Source organism: Vulpes lagopus, chromosome 10 (genome assembly GCF_018345385.1).
Source record: "Vulpes lagopus strain Blue_001 chromosome 10, ASM1834538v1, whole genome shotgun sequence".
NCBI classification, from domain to species: Eukaryota; Metazoa; Chordata; class Mammalia; order Carnivora; family Canidae; genus Vulpes; species Vulpes lagopus.
This window is the reverse complement of record NC_054833.1, coordinates 18,698,415-18,722,579: the sequence shown is the minus strand read 5'-3', so window position 1 is coordinate 18,722,579 and position 24,165 is coordinate 18,698,415. Positions and strand designations below refer to the sequence as shown.

Genomic DNA, 24,165 nt, shown 5'->3' with positions numbered 1-24,165 from the left:
TCAAACACACACACACACTCCCTGAAGCCAGCCCTCCTGGCTGTCATGAGCTGCACAAGGCTGAGTGTGTGACGCTGGACAGACTCCATGAGTCACAGTCGTTTTGCCTGTACTTCCTCCTTGATTTACGTACAACCATTTCTATGCTGGATCTTCCCTTGGGCCAAAGAGGAGCAAACTGAACGTGAAAGTGGGTTCTCTTTCCCCGCAGTCACCAAATGTCAGTGGGCCTGAGTCTCCCTTCCTCTGTCTTGTTTTACAGGTGCACCGACCTATTAGAAAAAGCCTACACCTGGTTCCCTTTCTTACCTAGCCGTGTTTCCCAAGGTCATTCTTACTTAGCCAGACCTCAGACTGAAGTGAGGCTCTTACAGATGAAAGTTGGGATGCGCAGATCTTGCTTTAAGAACCAGGTGAAGTCTTGAGAAGTTGTGTGTAGGATGGAATCTGGTTCATCAGAGCCTGTGTTCCTGTAGACAGATAGCAAGACCAGATTCTTCATTACATTGTTTTCTCACGCTTAGCTTTCTCCTTTTTTTTTTTGACCCTTAAAAAGCCTCGATTTTTGTACATGTCTCTTACCTGTTCCGTTGTTGATCTGTTCACCTAATTGCCAAACAACACATATAGGGTTTTAGTGGATATCTAGGGCATGTGTGGTGATCATAGGCAAGTCCTTTAGTGAAGCATCAAGAATTCTTTTTAGAATTGTTAGCAACGTATGCAATTACCTGGTTTTTGTTTTGTTTGTTTTAAGTTCAGATGTACATATGGGAGAGGAAGCAGTTAAGGTGGCATCTAAATTTATAGAGAGGTCAACTGTCTCTGGACAAATGTCTTCTAAAAGTAGGAGGGGGAAAAATGTAGAAAGTCCACCAGTATTTTAAGCCACTATTTAATTTCCTCACCTCCTTTTTTGCTGGATACAGTTCATTTCTGTGTCATATCACTACTCTAATAGCTGGTTTAAAAGAAGCTGGTGAGTTTTATATTTTGTTGTCCAATCAACTTAGAGTTTAGTGTCATAAACTCACTTTTAAAAAGACTTGTATGTACACTTTGGTCCATTCATTCATAGCTGAGTTGGCCTCCTTGCTTTTTTTTTTTTTTTAATATATTTTTAGTTTGGAATAATTTCACATTAACAGAAAAGTTGCAAAGCTACTGGGGAGTTTTCACATACCCTCCACCCAGTTCCCCCTCTCCGCTCTGTCTTCCGGCTCAGTTTGTGATACTTTTTACAACAGCCCGTTATTAAATCATTAAAGGGACTCTGACTTTCCATCACACTAAGAAGTAGCCTTTTCATTTAATTACTGGGGACTGGCTTTCTTTGTGGGACTCACTCTCTGAACCAGATTGCTGAAAACAATCACTGAAGGTTTCAGAACAAAGGTACTTTCATCCTCCTTCTAGAAAGAAAACAAATATAATTCCACGGGGCCTTCCTAACTCCTTACCCATGTCCTCATTTTTTTCCTTTGTCTCTTGAATTTCTTTTCTGTGATTCTAAGTCTATTGGAATTTTGTACAAGTTTTGACAACTGAGGCAGCCCTGCTTACATCTCAGCGATCTAATGTGCCAGATTTCCTGTATAATTCTGCGTGGAAGGAAGAGAAGATTACATTCAGGGGGGTGAGGGGTGGGGTGTGCTGGTTTTGGGAGGTGGGCAGTTCGGGCAGCACTTTGCCTAGGCCTGCCCCAGGAGCCGTGTCATCATCCGGGAGTGGTTCCCAGGGAAAGCTTGATTCCTCACCCACAAACATCAGCTAGTGCTGGCTTGTTGAGGAGCCTCGCTTCCAGGGAGCAACTGCAGAGAGGTGGCAGAGAAAGTTGGTGCTTCCCCAGTGTGAAGAGATGCAGAATCAGCCCCCATGGGAGAAGTTTCTTGCCATTTCACCCCATCTGTGCATCATATAGCCTGGGTTTTGCGACTCCCCTCCCTTTTTTTTTAAACAGTAAAAATGTTTCTTTACAGCACACACAGGACCCCCTCCCCCCCAATCCCATCCCCACACGCAGGTACCTGCACACATAAGAAAAAGTCCAGTATGTGAAAGAGGCATCAGTTTTATGTGCAGGTGCACAGGCTGGCCCTGGCTGAAGGGGACTGGGTGGCTCTGGGGCCCTGTGATGAACTCAGGCTTCTTGGAGTGCATTCAGGGGGCCTTTTCCTGAACATTAGACAAGAATTTAACATGTCTGAAGTCTCTCTTGAACTAAGCTATAGGAGGCCATGCTGTGACATAATGTATCTTGGCAAATTAACAAGTAAGATTTTTTTATTATTAATTTATTATTGCTCTTTTTACTTCTGTCTGGAGCATGTTAAATTCCTGCCGTCTCTTTCTTTAAAACATGAAACATCCAAAAAAGAAAAAAAATGAAACATCCATATCTACCACCTTTTTTTTTTTAAGGTTTTTGCCATTCATCTATCAGGACCATGTTTCGGGGCGCCTGAGTGGCTCGGTGGGTTCCCCTTCTGCCTTCGGCTCAGGTCATGATCCCAGGGTCCTGGGAAGGAGCCCCACATCAGGTTCCCTGCTCAGCGGGAGCCTCCTTCTCCCTCTTTCTCTGCTGCTCCCCCTGCTTGTGCGCGTGCTCTCTCTCTTTTTTTAAGATTGTATTTATTCATAACAGACACATAAAGGCAGAGACACAGGCAGAGGGAGAAGCAGGTCCCAGGACCCCAGGATCATGCCCTGAACCAAAGGCAGACATTAACCACTGAGCCACCCAGGCGTCCCTCTCTCTCTCTCTTTCAAATAAATCTTTTCTAAAAAAAGTGTTTCATTTGAGATGTACATTTGGGTGATTATCATTGTAGAGAAAAATATTCCTTAGGGTCATCCTGAAAGGAAAAGTGGCTTGCTTTTGCAATCAAGTTGTTTACATTTCCCATCAATTTCCTGACACCGTATTTCTCTATCATTCTTGTACTGTGATTGCAGAAGATATTTTTGTAGAATGAGCTCTTTTTGCGCCTCCTACTGTTTTCTGCAGCCAGACTCGCCAGTGAAACTTTGATGTTCTGGGTCGGATTCCTTGAGGTTTTTTCTTTGGAGGAACTTGTGCAGATAGCCCACATTGTCGATTATTGTGAGATGAAGCAGGAAAGGTGATAGATAAGCTGCTCGAAATGTGTTTTTACAACTTAAGGGAATATTTGTGGGTTGGATCTTGGACCTGGAAAAAACAAATTTGCTGTAAAGGACATTATCAGGCTAATTAGTAAAATTGGAACATGGTCTATCGATTAGAAAACGGTATTCAATCAGTTTTAAATGTCCTGATTTTGATAATTGTACCGATTATACCATCGGATGTCTTCATTCTTAGGAAACAGTTGCTGAAATATTTTGGTGTAAAAGTTTATGATTATTTTCATATAGTCCAGCCAAGTCTACATATACATAAATACACATACAGAGAGGGGAAGGAGAGGGGGATAAAGCAAACATGTTAACAGGGAATCTGGGTGAAAGGCCTACAGGACCTTTGTGTGCTTGTTGCATTTTTGCAACTTTTCTGAAAGTTTGAAATTATTTCCAAATTGGCAGGGGAAAAAAAATCTCATGTCTGTTTTTTTGTGTTTGCTTCCTCAGTCAAACCGGTACGATGTCCAGGCACCAGAACCAGAACACCATTCAGGAACTTCTACAGAACTGCTCGGATTGTCTGATGCGGGCAGAGCTGATCGTGCAGCCGGTGAGCTGGAGGGTCGTCCGCATGTGACTTGTTCCAGTTAGCGTAGACTTACTGTCCTGACCTGTGCTTCCTCATTCACTACCATCCTTCGTATTCTTAACGGTTTAGAAATGGACTAGAGAGGGGATATATATCTTCTTAACCTATTTGTAATGTTGGTTTAACAGTGAGAACCAGTTATCACATAGTTTTTTCCCAAGAAATGTTTACATGACAGATTGCCTCCCCCTTTTGGATTTGCAACAACCCCTCATTTATTGTTATTTGTGTAACTGTTGTAATGCTTTCCCTTCCTAGAGATGCAGGTTAATGTCCCTGGATTGTGATGTACACCCTGAATTTAAGAAGTTTGGGTTTTTTTTTGCTTCTTCAGGAAAAATTAACATATTGTGAGAACAACGTTTGAGAAATACACACACACATACAAAAGAAAAGAAAGAAAGAAAAAATATGCAATTGAAAATTGAGGAAAAATGGTGGTAACGTTTATGAAAGCCCTGTGATGTTCCTGGATATTAGCTTAGGTTCTCATTGAAACAGGCTTAGAAATCATGGATGTTGGGTTGTTGCATGTGTTAAGTGTTTATTTTAAAATACTGTAGCTAGCATTCACCTTTGCTCTGGGGTTACTAAAAACAGACTAGAGAATGGTGGGGCCATAAGTGCCTTTTTTCTCTTTCCCCTGATTTATTGTATCTCCCCATGAAAGCCTTGGGTGCCAGGCTCCTGGATGCTGACAGTGATGTAGGAGTTAAACCTGGAATCTGGCCCATCACAAAGTCCCCGTTTAAATATAAAGGAGGGATTTTAGCCAAGTGAATTTTATGTGTTGTTTAGAGAATATCTTACTGTTCTAATTTCTCAGTATTACAGATTGGGGTGGGTTCTGGTTTATTTTACCCAGTTAAAAAAATAATAACTTCACTTTAGTCTATATAAAAGGATATTTGGGGCTCAGCAAACTAGCTTGGTTCTAGTTCTGGTTATACCAAGTCTCTGATTAGAAACCTACTCATCACAGAGCTGTGATTCCTTTCCATAAAGCAAAGTGGGAGGCTCCAGCAAGTTAATATCGAACACACGCATACCCCAGACCTGGACACGATTTGTAGTGGCTATGGAAACGTTTTACATGTGGTTCTAAAAATTTACATGGCATCATGTTCTCAGTGTAGTTTTACTTCCACGCATTGAAGTGTAATAATGTCAGGGAAATATAGCGTATTTGCGACCATTTCTGTTAAGAGAAAGTTCATTTGGCTAAAGCCCAATTAAAGCGGCAAATGTAAAATTCTAGAGCAAGCTCCTATATGGCCCCGAAGCAGCAGTCTTTTGCATCGACAATGCAATGGAAAGAAGGTTTCCATTTCTAAAACAATTTTTAATTTTGAAATAATTATAGACTCACAAGAAGTTGTAAAAATAATGCAGAGCCCTCCCGTGTGCCCATTATCACCTAGCTTTCCCCAAAAGTGACATCTCCCATAAGGGTAATGCATCATCAGAAGCAGGAAATTGATTGCCCCAATGCAATGAATTAGATAGCTTCCTTTTTAAGAACTGAAAAGCTGTGTTCCTATAAGACTCTGGAAAAGCTCAGTTTGTCTATAAAAGACCTTATCCAGTATAATAGTACAGTTTTCTTACTCCTGTGCAATTCCCATTGGTTGAAGGTTCTTTGTAAATATGAAAGATAGCGTTTAACACATTAAAGGACGGGAAAGGACAGTGTCCCGTAAATATACTTTTAAAAGCCTAGTAAAAATTTAAAATACAGTCTTCAAATTTTGCTTCATGAATCCTCTTGTATTTACCTCCCTGTCTCGAATTCATAAGGTAATTTCCAGTTAGGAATTTTTTTCCAGTCACATGCAAAATGGAAACTTAGACTGTTTTAAGTTCACAGCGGAAGCTTTTGCTTCCATTAACAAAAGTGAAGCTTTTCTCTCCGGCATTAACACAAGTGAAGCATTCTCCCCACATGTTTCTTTCACGTAGGAGCTGAAATATGGAGATGGAATACAGCTGTCTCGGAGCAGAGAATTGGATGAATGTTTTGCCCAGGCCAATGATCAGATGGAAATTACCGATAGCTTGATCAGAGAGATGCGACAGATGGGCCAGCCCTGTGATGCTTATCAGAAAAGGTATCTCCTTTACCACTGAGCACAAATGCAGGCAGGCCTCATGGAGAAGAAGGTCATAACACCCACTTAGGCTCCATCCCACAGCCTGGTCTTCCCTTGAAGGAAGCACAGCTCTTCCAGAGCGAGGGCTCGCTTTACTTGGTATTTTGTAGCTACTGTGTACCGATGGACTAAACTCACTGCCTCCATTTTATGGGGAATCACAAAGCTGCCTTGAAAAGACTCGAAGGATTGAATTTATCATAAGATGTTAACTGGACCTCCATTTGGGAGCAGCAACAGCCTGTGGCGCAGCATTTGACTTTCAAGAGTCCAATACCAAGCCGAGCTCAGTTTCACGCATATAAAAATGAGACTTGTAGAGTCAGAGAGCAGTTTAAAGTGGAGACAGGTGGTCTTGATTTTGCTGTCACCGTACCTGGGGCCCAGGTTACGAGGCAGATGCCCAGGGTGCAACTCAAGGAGAAGCAGAAGGTGCTATCAGGTTAGGCCAAGCCAGGTACTACACTTTCTGTGATGTTTCAGGCTCTGAGCATCATAATGCTGAGGTATGTGTATGTGATGGAGATTCAAGTCATGTGGTAAGGAAAAGAATTCTTCAAATAAAACATTTGTGACCTCTGTACTGACAACAAAGGAGACTCAGAAAGGGGGACGTTTGCCCAGAATGTGTGGTCAGAGGCTGTTTTCCTGCCACGGTGTGATTGTTTTCCTTTCTTTTCAGACTGCTTCAGCTCCAGGAGCAAATGCGAGCTCTTTATAAAGCCATCAGTGTCCCTCGAGTCCGAAGGGCCAGCTCCAAGGGTGGCGGAGGGTACACCTGTCAGAGTGGCTCCGGGTGGGATGAATTCACCAAGCGCCTCACCAGCGAATGTCTGGGGTGGATGAGGCAGCAGAGGGTAAGCGCTTTCCAGATGAGGTTGGTTCTCGAATGTGCCAAGCCCAAGTGGCGCAGGTGTATAGAATGTGGCAGGGTCAGCCCCAGTGGTTTGGCCAAAGAGTGGTCTGGAGCCTCAGCTAGCAGCAGAAACTTGATGTTTTCCATATTTTCCTCCTATACAATTTATTTTTTATCTTTTATATTTTAGAGAGTGTGTGTGTGCTTGCAAGCAAGTTGGGGAGGGAAGGGAGAGAGAATCCTAAGCAGGCTCTCTGCCCAGTGTGGAGCCCGACGTGGGGCTTAATCTCATGACCCTGAGGTCGTGATCTAAGCCAGAGTCAGATGCCTAACTGACTGAGCCACCCAGGCGCCCCACCTCATATATACTTTATTTTTTAAAAGATTTTAATTATTTATTTGAGAGAGAAAGAGCACAAGCAGGGGGAGTGGCAGAGGGAGGAGAAGCAGATTCCCCATTGAGTGGGGAGTCTGACATGGGGCTCAATTCTAGGACCCTGGGATCATGACCTGAGCAGAAGGCAGACTCTTCACCCACTGAGCCACCCAGGCACCCCACCTCATACACACTTTAAATTGTAGGCTTCATAAAAAATATATATTCATATAATATGAATATATATATTCATATAAAAATATTCATATAAAACTTCATACATGTTTTTTTTTTCCCCCTTTTCCTTTTATGGCTTAGGGAATCAGCCTCTTTGTTTACTAGTCACAACTTATGGCACAGGTAACATTTAGCCGGTATAATTTAATTAGTAGATTTTGAATATCTAGCCCTTATCATTCACAACCTGAAAATGTGTTGGAGTCGATGGGCTAAAATATTTTATTTTTCTAGTAAGTGATCTCAGCTGTGTTACTGACAGGTACTTAAAAAACAAATGTTGTGGATGTTCATTTAAAATGTTAAATCAGAGCAGCTGGAAACACAGTAAAACTGGATATTCTGGTTTGGACTCATTGGCTGCTTACCTTATATTTTTGAGGTATCAGTTCTTCTTGTGCAATCATTACGTCGCAGCTGTGGGAGGGGAGTGAAATAATGGTGACCAAAGTATATGCTGAGCCTTTCCCCACAACTGTGGTTTCTACAAAGTGTTTTCCACTGCTAATGACTGTTTTGTTTTATGTGGTCATTATGCCCTCTAATGAACAGGTGGCATTAGAAATATGCCATAATCACATGGATGGGAAATGTATAATGAAAACCTGGTGTTCATGAGCCATCCTTCTCTTGAGAAGGTGGATATGTTAGATTGATAAGTTGTGCAGACATCATTTGTGATGCCGTGTGGTTGTGCTTGTGAGAAGTATTGGTTTTATTGCTTGTTGTTGGACCAGTTGAGCAATGGTTCTAAAGTTTCTCAACCACTTAAAATTGTTTGTATATGTTCTTTCCTAAGTGGTGAGGGCTTATGGGTCTGTCCGTGTGTTCAGTCAGCTAAGTTTTTCTTCCACTTAATATAAAGACCGTACAATACTGTTCGAGAAGGTGGGGCTTATAGAGGAGAAAGTTATAATCCCAGAAACCTAAAGTAGAGTCCTGTTTGCGTGTTTTCAGATTTTCTTTTGATCTTGGAACACATATTTCTTGAGCTTTTTATATGTATTGGCACCCTAGCAGAAAGTGTGTTCAGAAGTAATGTTTCGTAGTCCTGACAATGAGTATGATCGAAGAGAACGAGACATGTACCCCCACATGCCACATTTCTGTCCAGAGCAGTGTGGGGTTAATGGCATTTGAGCTGCAATAAAATCCTGCTCAGCGAGGGCTGCGGGGGTGGGGCAGGGGCGGGGGTGGTGCTCCAGTCTCTGGAAAGGAGCCCTGAAAAGCAGGCTCAGCAGAGCTGATAGGGCTTGAACTACATCTTAAGCGATGGTAGGTTTGACAACCTTTGAACCAAATTACTTACGAAACATCAAATCCTTTCATTTCTTCTTAGTATGACAGTTATAGAAAATGACAGCTCTTAATTGGTCATTTTCTGCATTCACGTTGAGTGTAGCTTGGTGAGAACCCAGGTCTCGGAGGCTCAGCATTTTTAAATTTTGGAGAGTGGCATTATCTCGTGGATCATCTCAGTTCTGTGTTTATGTTTTAATAGGTGCAATCGATGAGCAATGCACTTCAGATCAGCTGGCCTCCAGGGCTCCAGAGGAACTAAAAGTAGTTTTATCACTTAACCGCCTGTTTGCTCTGGGATTCTCTGGGGCCCTTTTCTTCTTATCCTTCTTCCCCCAAGCATAGCCTGCATTCTTTCTCACTCCCCAGAGACTGAGCTGCTGGCCCGGCCAGCTGATAAGGGAGCACCATCCCCAGCCACTAATCAGTAGGCAGTCACACATCTCCTGTGCCAGGTTTTTTGTTTTGTTTCCCTGATTTGTGTTTCTGCTGATGCACAGGTCAGATACTATACACCTGGCTGGTAATGAGGGGCATGCATGGGAGCCTGGTCAGGCTCATCTCATTAACGTCCCAGTGCGCTCACCTGTTTTTGCTTTAAAGCCGAAGCCAGCCCAGGGAAAGGTCAAAGTCCTAGGTGATCTGACTGAAATGGCTCCCCTTTCTGAAGGCCCGCCAAGTGTATTAGAACATGGATGTGGCTTAGAACAATGTGTGTTATGTTCTTGCTGCAACCCCAGACTGGAATGTTTGCCCTTGGCAGCTCTAAGAGATGACACAGGTGATTTGGAAATTTACATGAGCTCATGCAAAAGAAAGATGAGATAATAGGCTGGTGGACTAGAAGGGGTGATTCTTATTGGGTGGCATTCTTAAATTGGAGGTAGGGGAGACTCAAATTAGAAAGTCAGATTTAATTTTTTTAAAGAGCTGACATAAATCCACTCCCTTCATATTGCCAACATGAATTGCAATGAGCTTTGAGTATGTTGTGTAGTAACTCCTCTTTGAAATGGGCCATTGGGAGTTTGGCATCCTGAAAGGTCATGGCAAATGCTGAATTTAAAGAGTCAACAGTTATGGGAATCAAAACAATTTAAAGAAATAAACAATGAGAGATAGGTTTAGGTCAGCTGTTTAGCTTGGGACATAGTACATGACTGAGCTTAATGAGCTCTTTCTGATGCACAGTTTAAAATGACTGAATATAGTTTGTGGATTCAGTGCGAAAGGATTTAGAGTGGTTGAGTCATGCCAGTGAGAATGACCATGAAGTTCTGCACTTCTCTGCGAGCTTATTCTTTATTCTTCTTGATACACATTTTTGCGATGCGTCAAGAACTGATCAGTGGGGATCCCTGGGTGGCGCAGTGGTTTGGCGCCTGCCTTTGGCCCAGGGCACGATCCTGGAGACTCGGGATCGAATCCCACGTCGGGCTCCCGGTGCATGGGACCTGCTTCTCCCTCTGCCTGTGTCTCTGCCTCTCTCTTTATCTCTGTGTGACTATCATAAAAAAAAAAAAAAAAGAAAGAACTGATCAGTGGGCTGTGTAGGGTTCCTGGGTATCTATTCTGAAGACTCTCAGCTTGCTCAGTTGGTATCCATCTGTTTTCTGAGCACATACTATAATATCTTGGGGGGAAGATCTCATTTTTGTGTATCACTTTGCCTTTCAAAATTAAATATAAAACTATGGAATGTACAACAGCAAGAGTGAAACTACATGCATATATAGACTTTGAATGATTGAGATGTGTCAGTGTTGATTCATTGATTGTAATAAATATGCCACCCTGATATGAGATATTGGTAGAGGAGGCTGTGCGTGTGTAGGGCAAGGGGTATATGGGAACTCTGTATTTTCTGCTCAATTTTGCTGTGAACCTAAAATTGTTCTAAAAAATCTAAAATCTATTAAAATAGATTAAAATAATATAGAAACTTCTATTAGTAATTTCTAACATTGTGTCATGTAGATACGCACATCTGTTCTACACACACACATATCACTTGAATGTTCACAGGTAGATTTTATTTTTTCTTCAGTGGACATGATCTAGCTTTCAAGGATCTCATTCCTGTATCATCTCTCCTCGGCCATGCTGAGCTGGTGTCCAACAAGTTGTGGGATGGATTGGGCAAGCTCTGTTCGCAGTTTGAGAATCCCAAGCCTTTACAAAATTTTTTTGGCTTTGAAAATATTGAATATATACATCTTCAGTTTTATCTGAATGGAAGCTATGTATGTCCCTTGCTGCTCTGACCCCTGATGCTGGGGGTAAGGTGAATCAGTTGCAAAGGACCAGAAATGAAGGGCACACTTTCCCTTGGCAGGCGGAGATGGACATGGTGGCCTGGGGCGTGGACCTGGCCTCCGTTGAGCAGCACATCAACAGCCACAGGAGCATCCACAATGCCATCGGGGACTATCGCTGGCAGCTGGACAAAATCAAGGCTGACCTGGTACTTTGAAATGTTTTATTTTTAAAGTCTTGAAAAAGCATACTAAAGGATTATGTAGTTACTCAATCCTGGGTGTTTTTGTCTGAAACGTTAGCCTGAGATTTCTTCTCCAACAGACTGGAAATTTCTAAAAATCCCATTTCATAAATGAGGAAGTGGACTCAGATAGACCCAGTAGAGATTGTGTTCACCCCGGAGGTGAACAAAATGCAAAGGGTGCATACAATATGGATTTGTGTGTAGTTTGTAGGTGAATATTTTGGGGGAATGGTAGGTTTTTCTTTTTCTTTTTTTTCTGAAAGCAGAATATCTCTTCAAATGGAGAAAGCACAACAATCAGAGTTTTGTGTGCTTGGCGAACCCTTTCCTATGTGCTAATTAAATGTATTTCTAGTAAGAGAAATTGTGTCTCTTCCTGGCCCCCCCTTTTTTTTCTGAAAGGGCTGGCTTGAAGCTGAATTAAGAATTACAGCCTGAAATAATCACCTGATTTTAAGTGCCTGGTTCCCCCTAGATCTCCGTGCTTTTAAATCCCTTACGTTTTTTCCTTAAACCAGAGATAGCCTCACTTCTTCTGCCTTTTTTGCTCCCTTTATTTTTGTCCACCTGAGTATCTGACCACGTTTCTCCTTCTTTTCTCTAAGACCTAGGGAGTCCTAAATTGTATTGTCAGACTTAACATTTTTTAACAAGTGAGTCTTTAAGTGACAGTGATAAGCCCTTTTCTTTACTTTGTGGGGAGGGCACCACCAGACCAGTGGGGGGTTTGCCTTTAAATCCAACTGGGAAAAGGTTGCTGTGGGAAAAAGATTTTATAGAGCAAATACTTCTTTCTATGGAATGATCTGAAGTCATTATCTGATAAAAAGGAGATTTAGAAGGACTGCTGTTTGTATACAAACCCACGAGGAGAGTTAAATAATTACTTGCCGTTTGTCGTCTTCTAGCGTGAGAAATCTGCGATCTACCAGTTGGAAGAGGAGTATGAAAACCTGCTGGTGAGCTGATTTATTTCTGATGTCTCTGTGTTCAGTTCAGTTCTGTTGTAAAAAAAATGGAGAATGCTTGGGCTTGAGGCACCTAGTGACCGTGGGAGCACCTGGAAATATACTTAAGGCCTGTAGGTGCTACCTTCATTTCTACTGCTGGGTTTCCTGTAGAAGTGAGTTGAGTGTTAGATGATTTTTTCCTGAAGGCAGTACCTGGTGCTGTTCTATTTGTAAGTTGAGTGTCATGTTGATGGCACTTATTAAATACTTGTAGTTAAAGAAATAAAGCTTTTCCACTTGTGAATTGTGATCTAGGGAGTATAAGCAGAAATAAGACTTGATTCCCTAGGTAGAGGTTTCTTAGACTATCATCACCATTTTATGACAAAGTAGGAATCAATTCACTTGTCTGATAAGAAGAGCTATTGCCATTTTTTTGGCCTGTTATTGTCACCCTATCTTCACCTTTTCAATATTTTCTCATTGGCAGTGATCCTTACTTATTTGTTCGTTTATTTATTTCAAGATTTTATTTATTTATCTGACAGAGGGAGAGTACAAGCAGGGGGAATGGCAGGCAGAGGAAGAGGTAGGAGAAGCAAGCTTCTCAGTGAGCAGGGACCCCTGATGTGGGACTAGATCCCAGCACCCTGGGATCATGACCGGAGCATGATCGTGACACTTAACCAACTTAGCCACCCAGGTGCCCCTATTTATTTATTTTAAAGAGGGACAGAGAGAGAGCCCGATTTGGGAAGCAGCAGAGGGGGAAAGAGAGAGAATCCTCAAGCAGACTCCCTGCTGAGTGCAGAGCCCAACTCAGGGCTTAATCCCAGGACTCTGAGATCATGATCCCAGCCGAAACCAAGAGTTGGACACTCAACTGACTCAGCCACCCAGGGACCCTGGCAGTGATCCTTTTTTAAATAATGTGGCTAGCAGTGACACAATTGTCCTCTTACATCTGGGATGTGACTAATGGTACCTTGAATTTTTGGGTTGTGGAAGAGGGCAGGAAAGCTTGATTTATCTTTTTAAGATTCCATTTTTCCCTTTGTAGTCTGAAACTAATTAATGAACCCAAACATCAGTGTCTGAATCAAGACCCTTTTGAACTAGGCTATTCCACTGAATCTAAAATTGTTCCCTTGTTCATTGTAAGTTTGGATGGGTCTTTTACATACTAGGTAGTCAGTGAACATTTTCTTGATTCGTGTGATTGATTGATTAATTTATGTAAAAGGGACCACACAGTTTTATATATAGAATCTGCAGAGAACACCATTAACGTGCATTGCTTTATCCTAATGCTACTTTTGAACTTCCTGTGCAGAAAGCATCCTTTGAGAGGATGGATCACCTACGACAGCTGCAGAACATCATCCAGGCCACGTCCCGAGAGATCATGTGGATCAATGACTGTGAGGAAGAGGAGCTGCTCTATGATTGGAGTGACCGCAACACCAACATTGCCCAGAAGCAGGAGGCCTTCTCTGTAAGCTTGCCTTTCCTGATTGTGGATGTGGGGCTCTCGCATGGGAGGGCCCCGAGGTGGGGATGAATGGCCTTGCAATTACTTAGCTACTTGTAATTCAGCCTCTGTTGAAATGGTCACAAAGACCCATTTCTTAAGATTTTCAGTGACTTTATTTATTATTATTATTTTTTAAAGATTTTATTCATTTATTTATGAGAGACAGAGAGATTGAGAGGCAGAGACATAGAGGGAGAAGCAGGCTCTCCACGGAGAGTCTGATGTGGGACTCGGTCCCAGGACCCCAGGGTCATGACTTGAGCCAAAGGCAGAAGCTCGACCACTGAGCCATCCAGGTGCCCCTTTTGGTGACTTCAGAGGGGCAATGCATTGCTTAACATCCTGGAACAGATTAGATAGGGTCAGAATTATACATTCAGATATCCCAGAGTGTGTGTAGTACAGTAGGATGGTGGATTAAAACCTAGAATTAGAAAATTGCAGCATTAGTTGTTGCTGTCACTTTACCTGTGTGGATTTGGACAAGAAATGTCACCAGTGTGGCCTCTGCCATGTATGGGATGATCTCAGACATCCTTTTTGGTCTTTTTTTTTTTTTTTTAAGATTTTGTTTATTCATGAGACACAGAGAGAAAGAGAAAGAGGCAGAGACACAGGCAGAGGGAGAAGCAGGCTCCATGCAGGGAGTCCTGACATGGGACTCAGTCCCCAGTCTCCAGGTTCACGACCTGGACCGAAGGCAGCCCTAAACCGCTGAGCCACCCGGGCTGCCCATCCTTTTTGATCTTAAAAATGCTATGCCTCTTGAGGAAACTGTAACACGATTCTTTGACTTCGTTCATTTGCACAATGTAGCTTTGAGTTCCAGCTTCCCTTAAGTGTGGCAGCAGTGCTGGAAGGCTAATGGTGACTTGCTCTGAAGGGTTTGCTTTCCTTTCATTTATAGATACGCATGAGCCAACTGGAAGTTAAGGAAAAAGAGCTCAATAAGCTTAAACAAGAAAGTGACCAACTTGTCCTCAATCAACATCCGGCTTCAGACAAAATTGAGGTAGGCTTCATAAGATTTATACTTTTATTAGAGAAAAAAAGGGGAACTTCTTATAAAGTAAGACTATACAGATGAATGATTCTTATCTATCATAAAGCCATGACAAGCTTATCTTATATATTTTGGGATCAACACCCAAGGCTGGCAGTTGGCAAGCTTTTCTGGAAGGGACCAAACAATAAATATTTTAGGCTTGCAAACCATTTGGCTTCTGTTGAAATTACTTAACTCTGCCATTATAGTGTGAAAGTAACCCTAACAATATGTAAGTGAATGAGCATGGCTGTGTTCCAATAAAACTTTATTTATAAACGCAGGTAGTGGGCCAGATGTGGCCCTTGGGTTATGGCTTGCTGACCTTTGTCCTAGGCTGCCATCTGTGGGCTGTACTCAAGGCTGGCATCAGCTGGTATGACATCAACTGGTTTGGCCATACTGTTTGTTAAAGAAAAAAACAAGTATTTTCATATCAGTTGGTGAGAGTCCCTGCCTTAAGACCCTCAAGCCCTCTGCAGGGGTTCCTCGGACTTTCCCATCATCTAGCAGCTATATAGGATCAGGGTGCAGTGGAGGGGTCCTGCTCCAGTGCTACCCCTAGTGTCTATTCTAATCCTGATTGGTCAGTAGCTATGCCATTTGAGTGCATATTTTGTTTTTTATTTTTTTATTTTTTTTTTTATTTTTTTTATTTATTTATTTATGATAGTCACACAGAGAGAGTGAGAGAGGCAGAGACACAGGCAGAGGGAGAAGCAGGCTCCATGCACTGGGAGCCTGATATGGGATTCGATCCCGGGTCTCCAGGATCGCGCCCTGGGCCAAAGGCAGGCGCCAAACCGCTGCGCCACCCAGGGATCCCCTTGAGTGCATATTTTGACTAATACTCCTAATGGTATCTATTTGCTAAAACTGGTTTTAAAGTTTAATCTCTACCATTTTCCCACTGGGAAATCTATTTTCACTTTTTAGAAAAATCTTTGCTTGATTTGGTATTCGAGAAAAAATGTTTCATAGCTTTCACTCTGGCTCACATATCTATCAACGAACAGCTAATGTTTTCTTGCTTCAGGCCTATATGGATACTCTTCAGACGCAGTGGAGCTGGATTCTTCAGATCACCAAATGCATTGATGTTCACCTCAAAGAAAATGCAGCCTACTTTCAGGTTTTTATGCTTTGTAGTAATTTAATTGTCGTTTAGGTCTTAATACCTTATTTTTTTAATGTATTTTTAAAAGCACTGGAAACAATCTTCAAAATATTTTATGAGTAGTATTTATTGGCTTTTAGTTTAGAGAAGCATAGATTGTAGCCTGGTAACCAGTTACTCAGTTATCTCCTGCTGTCACATAAGTTAATACTGTTTCTTTAGCCACCTACTAAATAGACTTCAAGAAGATAGTCCTTAACACGGAAATACTAGATGCTGCTGCTTACTGAGTTCCTTCTCATTAACATGTGATCATGCTCATCTTTAATAGTTTTTTGAAGAGGCCCAGTCAACTGAAGCCTATCTGAAGGGCCTTCAGGACTCCATCAGAAAGAAGTACCCTTGTGATAAGAACATGCCCTTGCAGCGCCTGCTGGAACAGATCAAGGAGCTGGAGGTATTATCACAAAACAAAAAAAGAAAGAATACTGTTAATTTAACAAAAGTTCCTTTGGAAAAGCATACTTCAAATTCAATCGACATAGTCTTTTCAATGATACTCTTTCCTGTCCACTTAATTCATGGCTTTGTAGCTTCCTAAGTGGCTCATTATGGAAGGTCCCCAAAGATCCTGCAGATAGAGGAATTTGTAGCTTTTTAGAGCTCGTGCTACTGTAGCAATATCTAGTTTGTCATGTCATAGCAGCTATATTAATGTCACCTGCAGTTCTTATCTGAAATTCACAGAGTATCTATGTGATGAAAGTATGATCTTATTTGCAATTGCAGAAAGAACGAGAGAAAATCCTCGAATACAAACGTCAGGTACAGAACTTGGTAAACAAGTCTAAGAAGATCGTGCAGCTGAAACCTCGGAACCCAGACTATAGAAGCAACAAACCCATCATTCTCAGGGCTCTCTGTGACTACAAACAAGACCAGGTGTGCACTCAGTTATTCAGAATGATACAAAAGTTTTCCCTTTCTTTACATAGAGATTTTTGCCAATAGAGGGAGCAGAGTTTAATTCAACTTTCAGTAAGCAGCATGGTAAATGTCTTTCTTTCATACACAAAGCAGCAAGCTATGAAAATATAGCAGTTTTGTTCTGAGTTCTATCAGAGTTTTCAATAATTAGGACAGCAGTTAATTTATAGACTATTCATTTTATTTTATTTTATTTTATTTATTTTATTATTTTATCATTTTATTTTATATTTTATTTTATTTTATTTTATTTTATTTTATGTTATTTTATGTTATTTTATGTTATTTTATGTTATTTTATGTTATTTTATGTTATTTTATGTTATGTTATGTTATTTTATTTTATTTTATTTATTTTATTTTATTTTATTTTATTTTATTTTATTTATTATTTTGTAAAGATTTTATTTATTTATTTGAGAGAACGGGAGTGGAAGGAGGGGAAGAGGCAGAGGGAAAGAGTGAAGCTCCCCAGGGAGTGGGCGTGGGGCTAGATCCCAGGACCCTGAGATCATGACCTGAGCTGAAGGCAGACACTCAACCAACTGAACCACCCAGGTGACCCTAAACTATTCATTTTAAGTCTTAATACTTCTTTTCTTCTAATATGCAAAATGTTAGCCTTTAAATATTAAGTTTAAAATCTTTAAATTTCTTGAAAGATCTTTAAATTTTTGACATAAAAGAAATGAGAAATGTGACCATTATGCCGCATGTGAAGTGAACATCATTGCAGATTTTCTCCAGTAACTGACCACATCAGTTCTGTGGGCTCTGGTAAATACAAGCATTCATATGGAAAGATGACTTGTTTTTACTGATTATTTATGTAATTCCCACACTCTGATTTCTTATAAAAATTATGGAGGATTTAAGAAATATGATTAGTTGCTTAGATAAATGTTATAAAACAATGGAATTTATTCTGGCAAAAGAAATGTTTTAAGAATTTGCATGGGGAGGAGAAATAAATTGAAGTAGAGATTGAAATATGTAAATATCAGGCTTGTTACATTTCATTAGTGAAGATAATTTTCATATTTGAAGTGTACCCATTTCAAGAAGCTATGGAATTATTATAGAAATTAAGGTGTTCAGATAGTGGAGTTAATTGAGAAAGTTCTCTTTCTGGGGACCTGATGCCAGACTTTTTGTTTTTAGTTCTAAACGTTAAGACAAGTGACTCCTGCCGTAGTAAATCTCATATGTAAAATATGAACTCACAAAGATAGGAAAGCCATGTGGTGGGTTTTTGCTTTACAAAAGGATTTCTCACTTTACTGATGAATTCCCCAGGCTGTCTTTGGAAAGTTATTCGCTGGATACACACCTTTTAGGCTCTTGTGCATTATTTAAAGCAGCAGTATTGTTGGGGTGTGTAAAGATTATATTCATTTAAAGAAAATAATAAGGGGTGCCTGGGTGGCTCAGTTAGTTAAGCATCTGACTCTTCATCTCAGCCTGAGTCTCGATCTCACAGTTGTGAGTTCAAGCCCTACATTTGGCTCCACACTGGGCTTGGAGCCTACTTTAAAAGAATAAAATGAAGAAAATAAAAGTTCAAATGGTTTGCACATTTTAATCTCTTATTTCTCTCTTTGAGAAAAAAGATAAAAATATATACTCATGAGTAAACCTAAAACACGGGGCCATTTGCCTTACAGAAAATTGTACACAAAGGAGATGAGTGCATCCTGAAAGACAATAATGAGCGCAGCAAGTGGTATGTGACTGGTCCCGGAGGTGTGGACATGCTTGTCCCTTCTGTTGGTCTGATTATCCCTCCTCCAAATCCTCTGGCCGTAGACCTCTCATGCAAGTAAGTTGTTGAAGTTCTTAGTAGCCACAACATAAATGCGAATATGGAGAAATAGAGCAAAATCTTATATGAGAAACACAGACACACTCTTTTTCACTAAAACCCCCTCCCTTGTAAAAAGGAGCCTCAGGAAGTTCCCTTTGCTTTGTGCAACTTTATGTTGAAGGTACTATAGTTTGTATTGGAAGATAAAACAGAATGTTTAGGGGGTCGGAGGAAACAATTTTTTTTTCAATATTAAATATTTAATATGTAAATATTAAACAATGCACTACTGCACAAGCAATGAGCCAAATAAGAAATCAAATGGCAAATCAAAATATGTCTCAAAACAAAAGAAAAAACCCCTGCAATATTCTAAAACCTATGAGATGTAGCAAAAGCAGATGTTAGAGTGAAATTTATCTGTAAATGTTTGTATTAAGAAAAAAAGTTCAAATAAATAACATTATACAACAAGGAACTAGAAAAAGAAGAAACTTAGCTGAGATTTAGTAGAGGAAGGAAAGAATAAAAAAAAATCAGAAATAAATAAAATAGAGACCAGAATAAACAATAACATAACACTGAAAGTAATTACCAGTTTTTCCAAAAAGCAGAACAGTTGGAATGCTGTAACTGTATTAACTAAGCAAAAAAAAAAAAAAAAAAAGACTGAGAAAACCAAAATGAGGAATGGAAAACAGTATAACAGATAACCACAGAAATACATAGTATGATGACAGATTACTGTAAATATTTATATACTAACAAATCAGATAACTTAGGAAAAACCCAGATAGTTCCTAAAACTGTACAAGTTGTCAAGATTGAATCACGAATCTTGAATCCAAGTAATAGGAAATCTTCTTAGAACAATAACAAGAAGAAAATTAAATTAGGAATCAAAAATCTCTGAGCACAGAAAAGTCCAAGACTGTATGGCTTCATTGGTAAATTCTGCCAAACATTTAAAAATATATAATTCATGACAATCTTTATCAAAATCTTACAAATAATGGAATAGAGGAGGAAGCACAGTCCAAATCACTCCATGAGGCCATTAGTACCCTGACCAAAGCAGGATAAAAATACTATAAGAACAAAAGAGTCTAGTTTGTCCCATATAAATGTTGGTATTCCCACTTTCTTTTGACATCCATTTGCATTTTAAATGTTTCTCCACCCCCTCACTTTCAAACTGCAGGTGTCTTTCAGTCTAAAATCAGTCTCCTGTAGGCAGCATATAGATGGGTCTTTTTTATTTTTTTATTTTTTTATTATTATTTTTTTACCATGCTGATACCCTATGTCTTTTGATTGGAGCATTTAGTCCATTTATATTCAAAGTAATTATTGATAAATAAGTTTTATTGCCATTTTATTGCTTGTTACTGTTTCTGGAGATTTTCTCTAATCATTTCTTGTCTTTGTCACTTTTTGTCTCTCCTTTGCACTCAAAGAGTCTCCTTTAATATTTCTTTAGTAGTCATAAACTCCTTTAGTTTTTGTTTGTCTGAGAAACTATAGCTCCTTCTATTCTGAATCACAGCCTCGTTGGGTAAAGTATTCTTGGCTGCAGATTTTTTCCATTCAGTACTTTGAATATATCATGCCACTCCCTTCTGGCTTGCCAAGTTTCTGTTGAGAAATCTCCAGCTAACATTATGGGTTTTCCTTTGTAAGTTAAGGACTTCTTTTGTCTTGCTGCTTTTAAGATTTTTTTTTTCTTTATCACTATATTTTGTGAATTTACTTGTAGTATGTCTCGGTGTTGGCCCGCTTTTGTTGATTTTTTTGGAAGTTCTCTATGCCTCCTGGATCTGGATGTCTGTGAGGAAACAAGTCCTATCATGTATCTTGAAGGCATTGCTTCAGATTTCTTCTTCCCTTCTTAGACTATCAGTAATTTTGCAGGTAGCCACAAATATAAAACACCCTTCATATTAATACCTGCTCATCAATAAGCAGGTAGAGCATTCATTGTACAGATCATCCACGGAAGATTCTTTTCCACCTTTTATTTTGGAAATCCTCAACCATACACAAAATAGGGAAAGTAGTGTGATGAGCCCACGTGCTTACTTCCAAGCTATTAACAGCTATCAGCATTCCATGACTGGTGTCTCCCTACCATTCTGCATGGTGTTAGACCTCTGTCAATTAAAAAGTTACTGACAAACAACACAATGACAAATGTATGTTTGACCCAAAGTGAATTATCTATACTAATGGAGATCATTGAGAATGAAAAATTAATCCAGATCCAATGAAATGTTGAGTGTTTGAAAAGTATACGTTTGCCTGTTACTCCGTTAGTTCTTGTTTTAGTTTTTTATGCAGTGTGTAAGCATGGCCAGGTTTCCTGTTTGGGTCAGAGTTTGGAAGCCAGGCTCCAGTGCGTTTTTCCCCTTGTGCCTTCTAGGATCGAGCAATACTACGAGGCCATCTTGGCTCTGTGGAACCAGCTGTACATCAACATGAAGAGCCTGGTGTCCTGGCACTACTGCATGATCGACATCGAGAAAATCAGAGCCATGACTATCGCCAAGGTACATCCTCAGGACTACTCTGGCTGCCTGGAGGAGGCGCTAAGCTGCTCCCTGTGGTGCTTGTTTCTGCCAGGCAGACCTTCTAGCAGTGCAGCTGATGCTTTGGTGTCTCATCAAGAGAGTTAGCTCAGCCTGCCTGAGAGGTTCAGGTCCATCCCATATAGAAAGGGAGGGATTCACACCTGGCTGGTCCGGTACAAACAGAAATACTAATTCAGGTTGTCTGACAAGCCAGAAGTACTCACAAAAAAGGCAGACAGTCCTGTAATACTCTGGATCTTATTCTCCTTTGATGTAACGGAAAGCTAGGTCACAAATTATTAACTGGATATCGCAGAAGTAAAAGGCGGGATAGAATTCGTGGAATAATACCCAAAGCATTAGTTCTCTAGATCTGTGGTTTTCAAGTTGTGGTAAGAATCCCAGCTTCAGGGGGGTCCCCTAGGGATGACAGGACCAGCAGAGAGGAGAGAGGCACAGAATGTATAAATCTGGGGCTCCCCTTTACTCCCCATTTTCTGTTTTCAATCAGGGCAGCTTTGCTGTGATCTGCTTTAGATTTGCAACTTCTGAGTAATATTTTCTTTGACAAATAAATTCTGTAGGAAAAAAAATAGGCAACCCACTGCTGTGGCTCTTAGAAGCAGTCTTGGAGTTCTCAAGGATGGATATATATATATATATATATATATATATATATATATATATATATATTATGTATATTTTAAAGATTTATTTATTTATTTTAGAAAGTGAGAGAGAGAGAGACCACAGACAGTGAAGGAGCAGAGGGAGAGGGAGAGAGAATCTCAGGTGGACTCTGCACTAAGCTTGGAGCCTGACTCAGGACTTCATCTCACAACCTTAAGATCTTGACCTGAGCTGAAACCAAGAGTCAGATGCTTAACCGACTGTGCCACCCAGGAGCCCCAAAGACCTTTTATGTCTCAGTGGGCCTTTGACAAGGATTGCCATAAGCCCCCTCTAGCTGAGGGTGTTTGGGGGCTCTTGTCGGTCATGCTATGGGAGTAATCAGACACTCCTGCCTGTTTCACTTCCAGCTGAAAACGATGCGTCAGGAAGATTACATGAAGACGATATCGGACCTTGAGCTGCATTACCAAGAGTTCATTAGAAACAGCCAGGGCTCCGAGATGTTTGGAGATGATGACAAACGGAAGATGCAGTCTCAGTTCACGGATGCCCAGAAGCACTACCAGACCCTGGTCATTCAGCTCCCTGGCCACCCGCAGCACCAGACAGGTTGGGAGCGTCTTTCTCCTTGTATCAGCCACACACACACAGCATTAGCAGAAAGCAGTTTGCATACAACTATTTTCAGAATCATTTCTTTGAAAAATAACATAGCAAAAGTCGTCTATACACTACATTTTCAGAATCAAATCACAGGAGGGAACTATAGTTCATTGCAGTAGGGAGGTTGTTTGAGGCCAGGTACCCTTCCAGCTAGGAATTCTCTGATTTTTGCGGCCCTAACATATTTTTACAGTAACCACAACTGAAATCACTCATAGTTCCTGCCAAGATGTCAACCATAATAAAGTGATTGAAACCAACAGAGAAAGTGACAAGCAGGAAACGTGGATGCTGATGGAGCTTCAGAAGGTTCGCAGGCAGATGGAGCTCTGTGAGGGCAGAATGACCCTTAAAAACCTTCTTCTGGCAGACCAGGGGTCTACACACCACATTACAGTGAAAATAAATGAGCTAAAGGTAGGTGTCCAAGTGCTATTTTGCCCGATTCCAGCTCTATTTGTGTTTATCTACAAATTAATGTAAAAAACCTCCTGGTTTAAATATAGACAAAAAGCACTAATTTCTAAGAAATGGAAATTAGTCCTGCTTCTGGCAGGATTTCCTTTTTTCTTTCCCATGCTTCCAAATTTGTAGAAGGTTACTAGGCTGGGGACTAAGCCACTTTTGTGTTGGCTTGTGGGTTGCTGAATCAGGCTACCGTGTTTTCCCTTTGTGCGACATAGTACTGTGTTCATTTTTAAAGTTTTCGTAAACATTAATCTGGTTGCTTCTTGAAACCACCTATGATACAGGCTAAACAGGTAGAATTATTTTTATTTATAGGTAGGAGACTGACACGGAGGTACTTGATAGGGGTGGGGGTAAAAACTCAAAGTCACTGACAGAGCTGGGACTACAGCCCTTTCAACTCCCTGCTCCATGATCTTTTCTGCTCAGTCACACCTGGGCACCACGGGCAGATGCATGATCTATATCCTAAGTAAGAGGGCCACATTTACACAGTATGGGTAAGGCCTCCCGAACAAGGAGATAAAATATCCACTCTATCTCTTGAGTCTTTTCCATTTAGTGGGCTTGCTGGAGACAAAACAAACAAACAAAAGAAAAAAAAATGATAAGAATCACACAGCTAACCCCAGCACTTTCCTTCTTTTTTTGAACAGAGTGTGCAGAATGATTCCCAAGCAATTGCTGAAGTTCTCAACCAGCTTAAAGATATGCTGGCTAACTTCAGAGGCTCAGAAAAATACTGCTATTTACAGAATGAGGTATTTGGACTGTTCCAGAAACTGGAAAACATCAACGGTGTTACAGATGGCTACTTAAATAGGTAAACACGACCGAATCTCAAGACATTTTGCTTTCCTCAAGCTTCATTTTGTCAGACTGCGTTAGCTTTCTCTGCTCGACTCACTGCAGCCTTGCCTTCTTCCAGTTTCTGTGTTCTTACTTACATTCTTCTGTGCTCTTGAGAGAGGGGCCTCTAGCCTAGGCGTTAACTCCACCGTAGTGAAATCTCACATATCTTACAGCTAAAGGCATATGCTTGTAAGAGCCTGGACTTCGAAATCTTTAGTTAATTCAGAATGGCTGTCTGAATCATGATGCAGGGGTCAGGGGGGTGGATTGGAGTTTGGGGGGTCAGGGATGGGGGGGAGTTTATTGCTCCTGCAGCTTGTAAAATAGGCAGAGTAAATTTTTATTGGCTTTAACATTCTTTTGTTAATTGTGG

At 40.7% G+C, this 24,165-nt stretch overlaps 1 protein-coding gene across 2 annotated transcripts in view; it reads left to right on the top strand.

Moving 5' to 3' along the window:
- The window catches only part of LOC121500007 (desmoplakin), a 45,771-nt gene that overhangs the window by 8,910 nt on the left and 12,696 nt on the right, over positions 1 to 24,165 (top strand). For both annotated transcript variants that reach the window (XM_041771385.1, XM_041771386.1), the window contains exons 2-16: positions 3,610 to 3,712; positions 5,711 to 5,859; positions 6,584 to 6,758; positions 11,005 to 11,133; positions 12,081 to 12,131; positions 13,456 to 13,617; positions 14,564 to 14,668; positions 15,738 to 15,833; positions 16,150 to 16,275; positions 16,608 to 16,760; positions 18,470 to 18,624; positions 21,029 to 21,155; positions 22,217 to 22,418; positions 22,666 to 22,889; positions 23,597 to 23,763. In XM_041771385.1, coding sequence (XP_041627319.1) covers positions 3,610 to 3,712; positions 5,711 to 5,859; positions 6,584 to 6,758; positions 11,005 to 11,133; positions 12,081 to 12,131; positions 13,456 to 13,617; positions 14,564 to 14,668; positions 15,738 to 15,833; positions 16,150 to 16,275; positions 16,608 to 16,760; positions 18,470 to 18,624; positions 21,029 to 21,155; positions 22,217 to 22,418; positions 22,666 to 22,889; positions 23,597 to 23,763 — 2,124 coding nt within the window. The remainder of the gene's footprint in view (positions 1 to 3,609; positions 3,713 to 5,710; positions 5,860 to 6,583; positions 6,759 to 11,004; positions 11,134 to 12,080; positions 12,132 to 13,455; positions 13,618 to 14,563; positions 14,669 to 15,737; positions 15,834 to 16,149; positions 16,276 to 16,607; positions 16,761 to 18,469; positions 18,625 to 21,028; positions 21,156 to 22,216; positions 22,419 to 22,665; positions 22,890 to 23,596; positions 23,764 to 24,165) is intronic.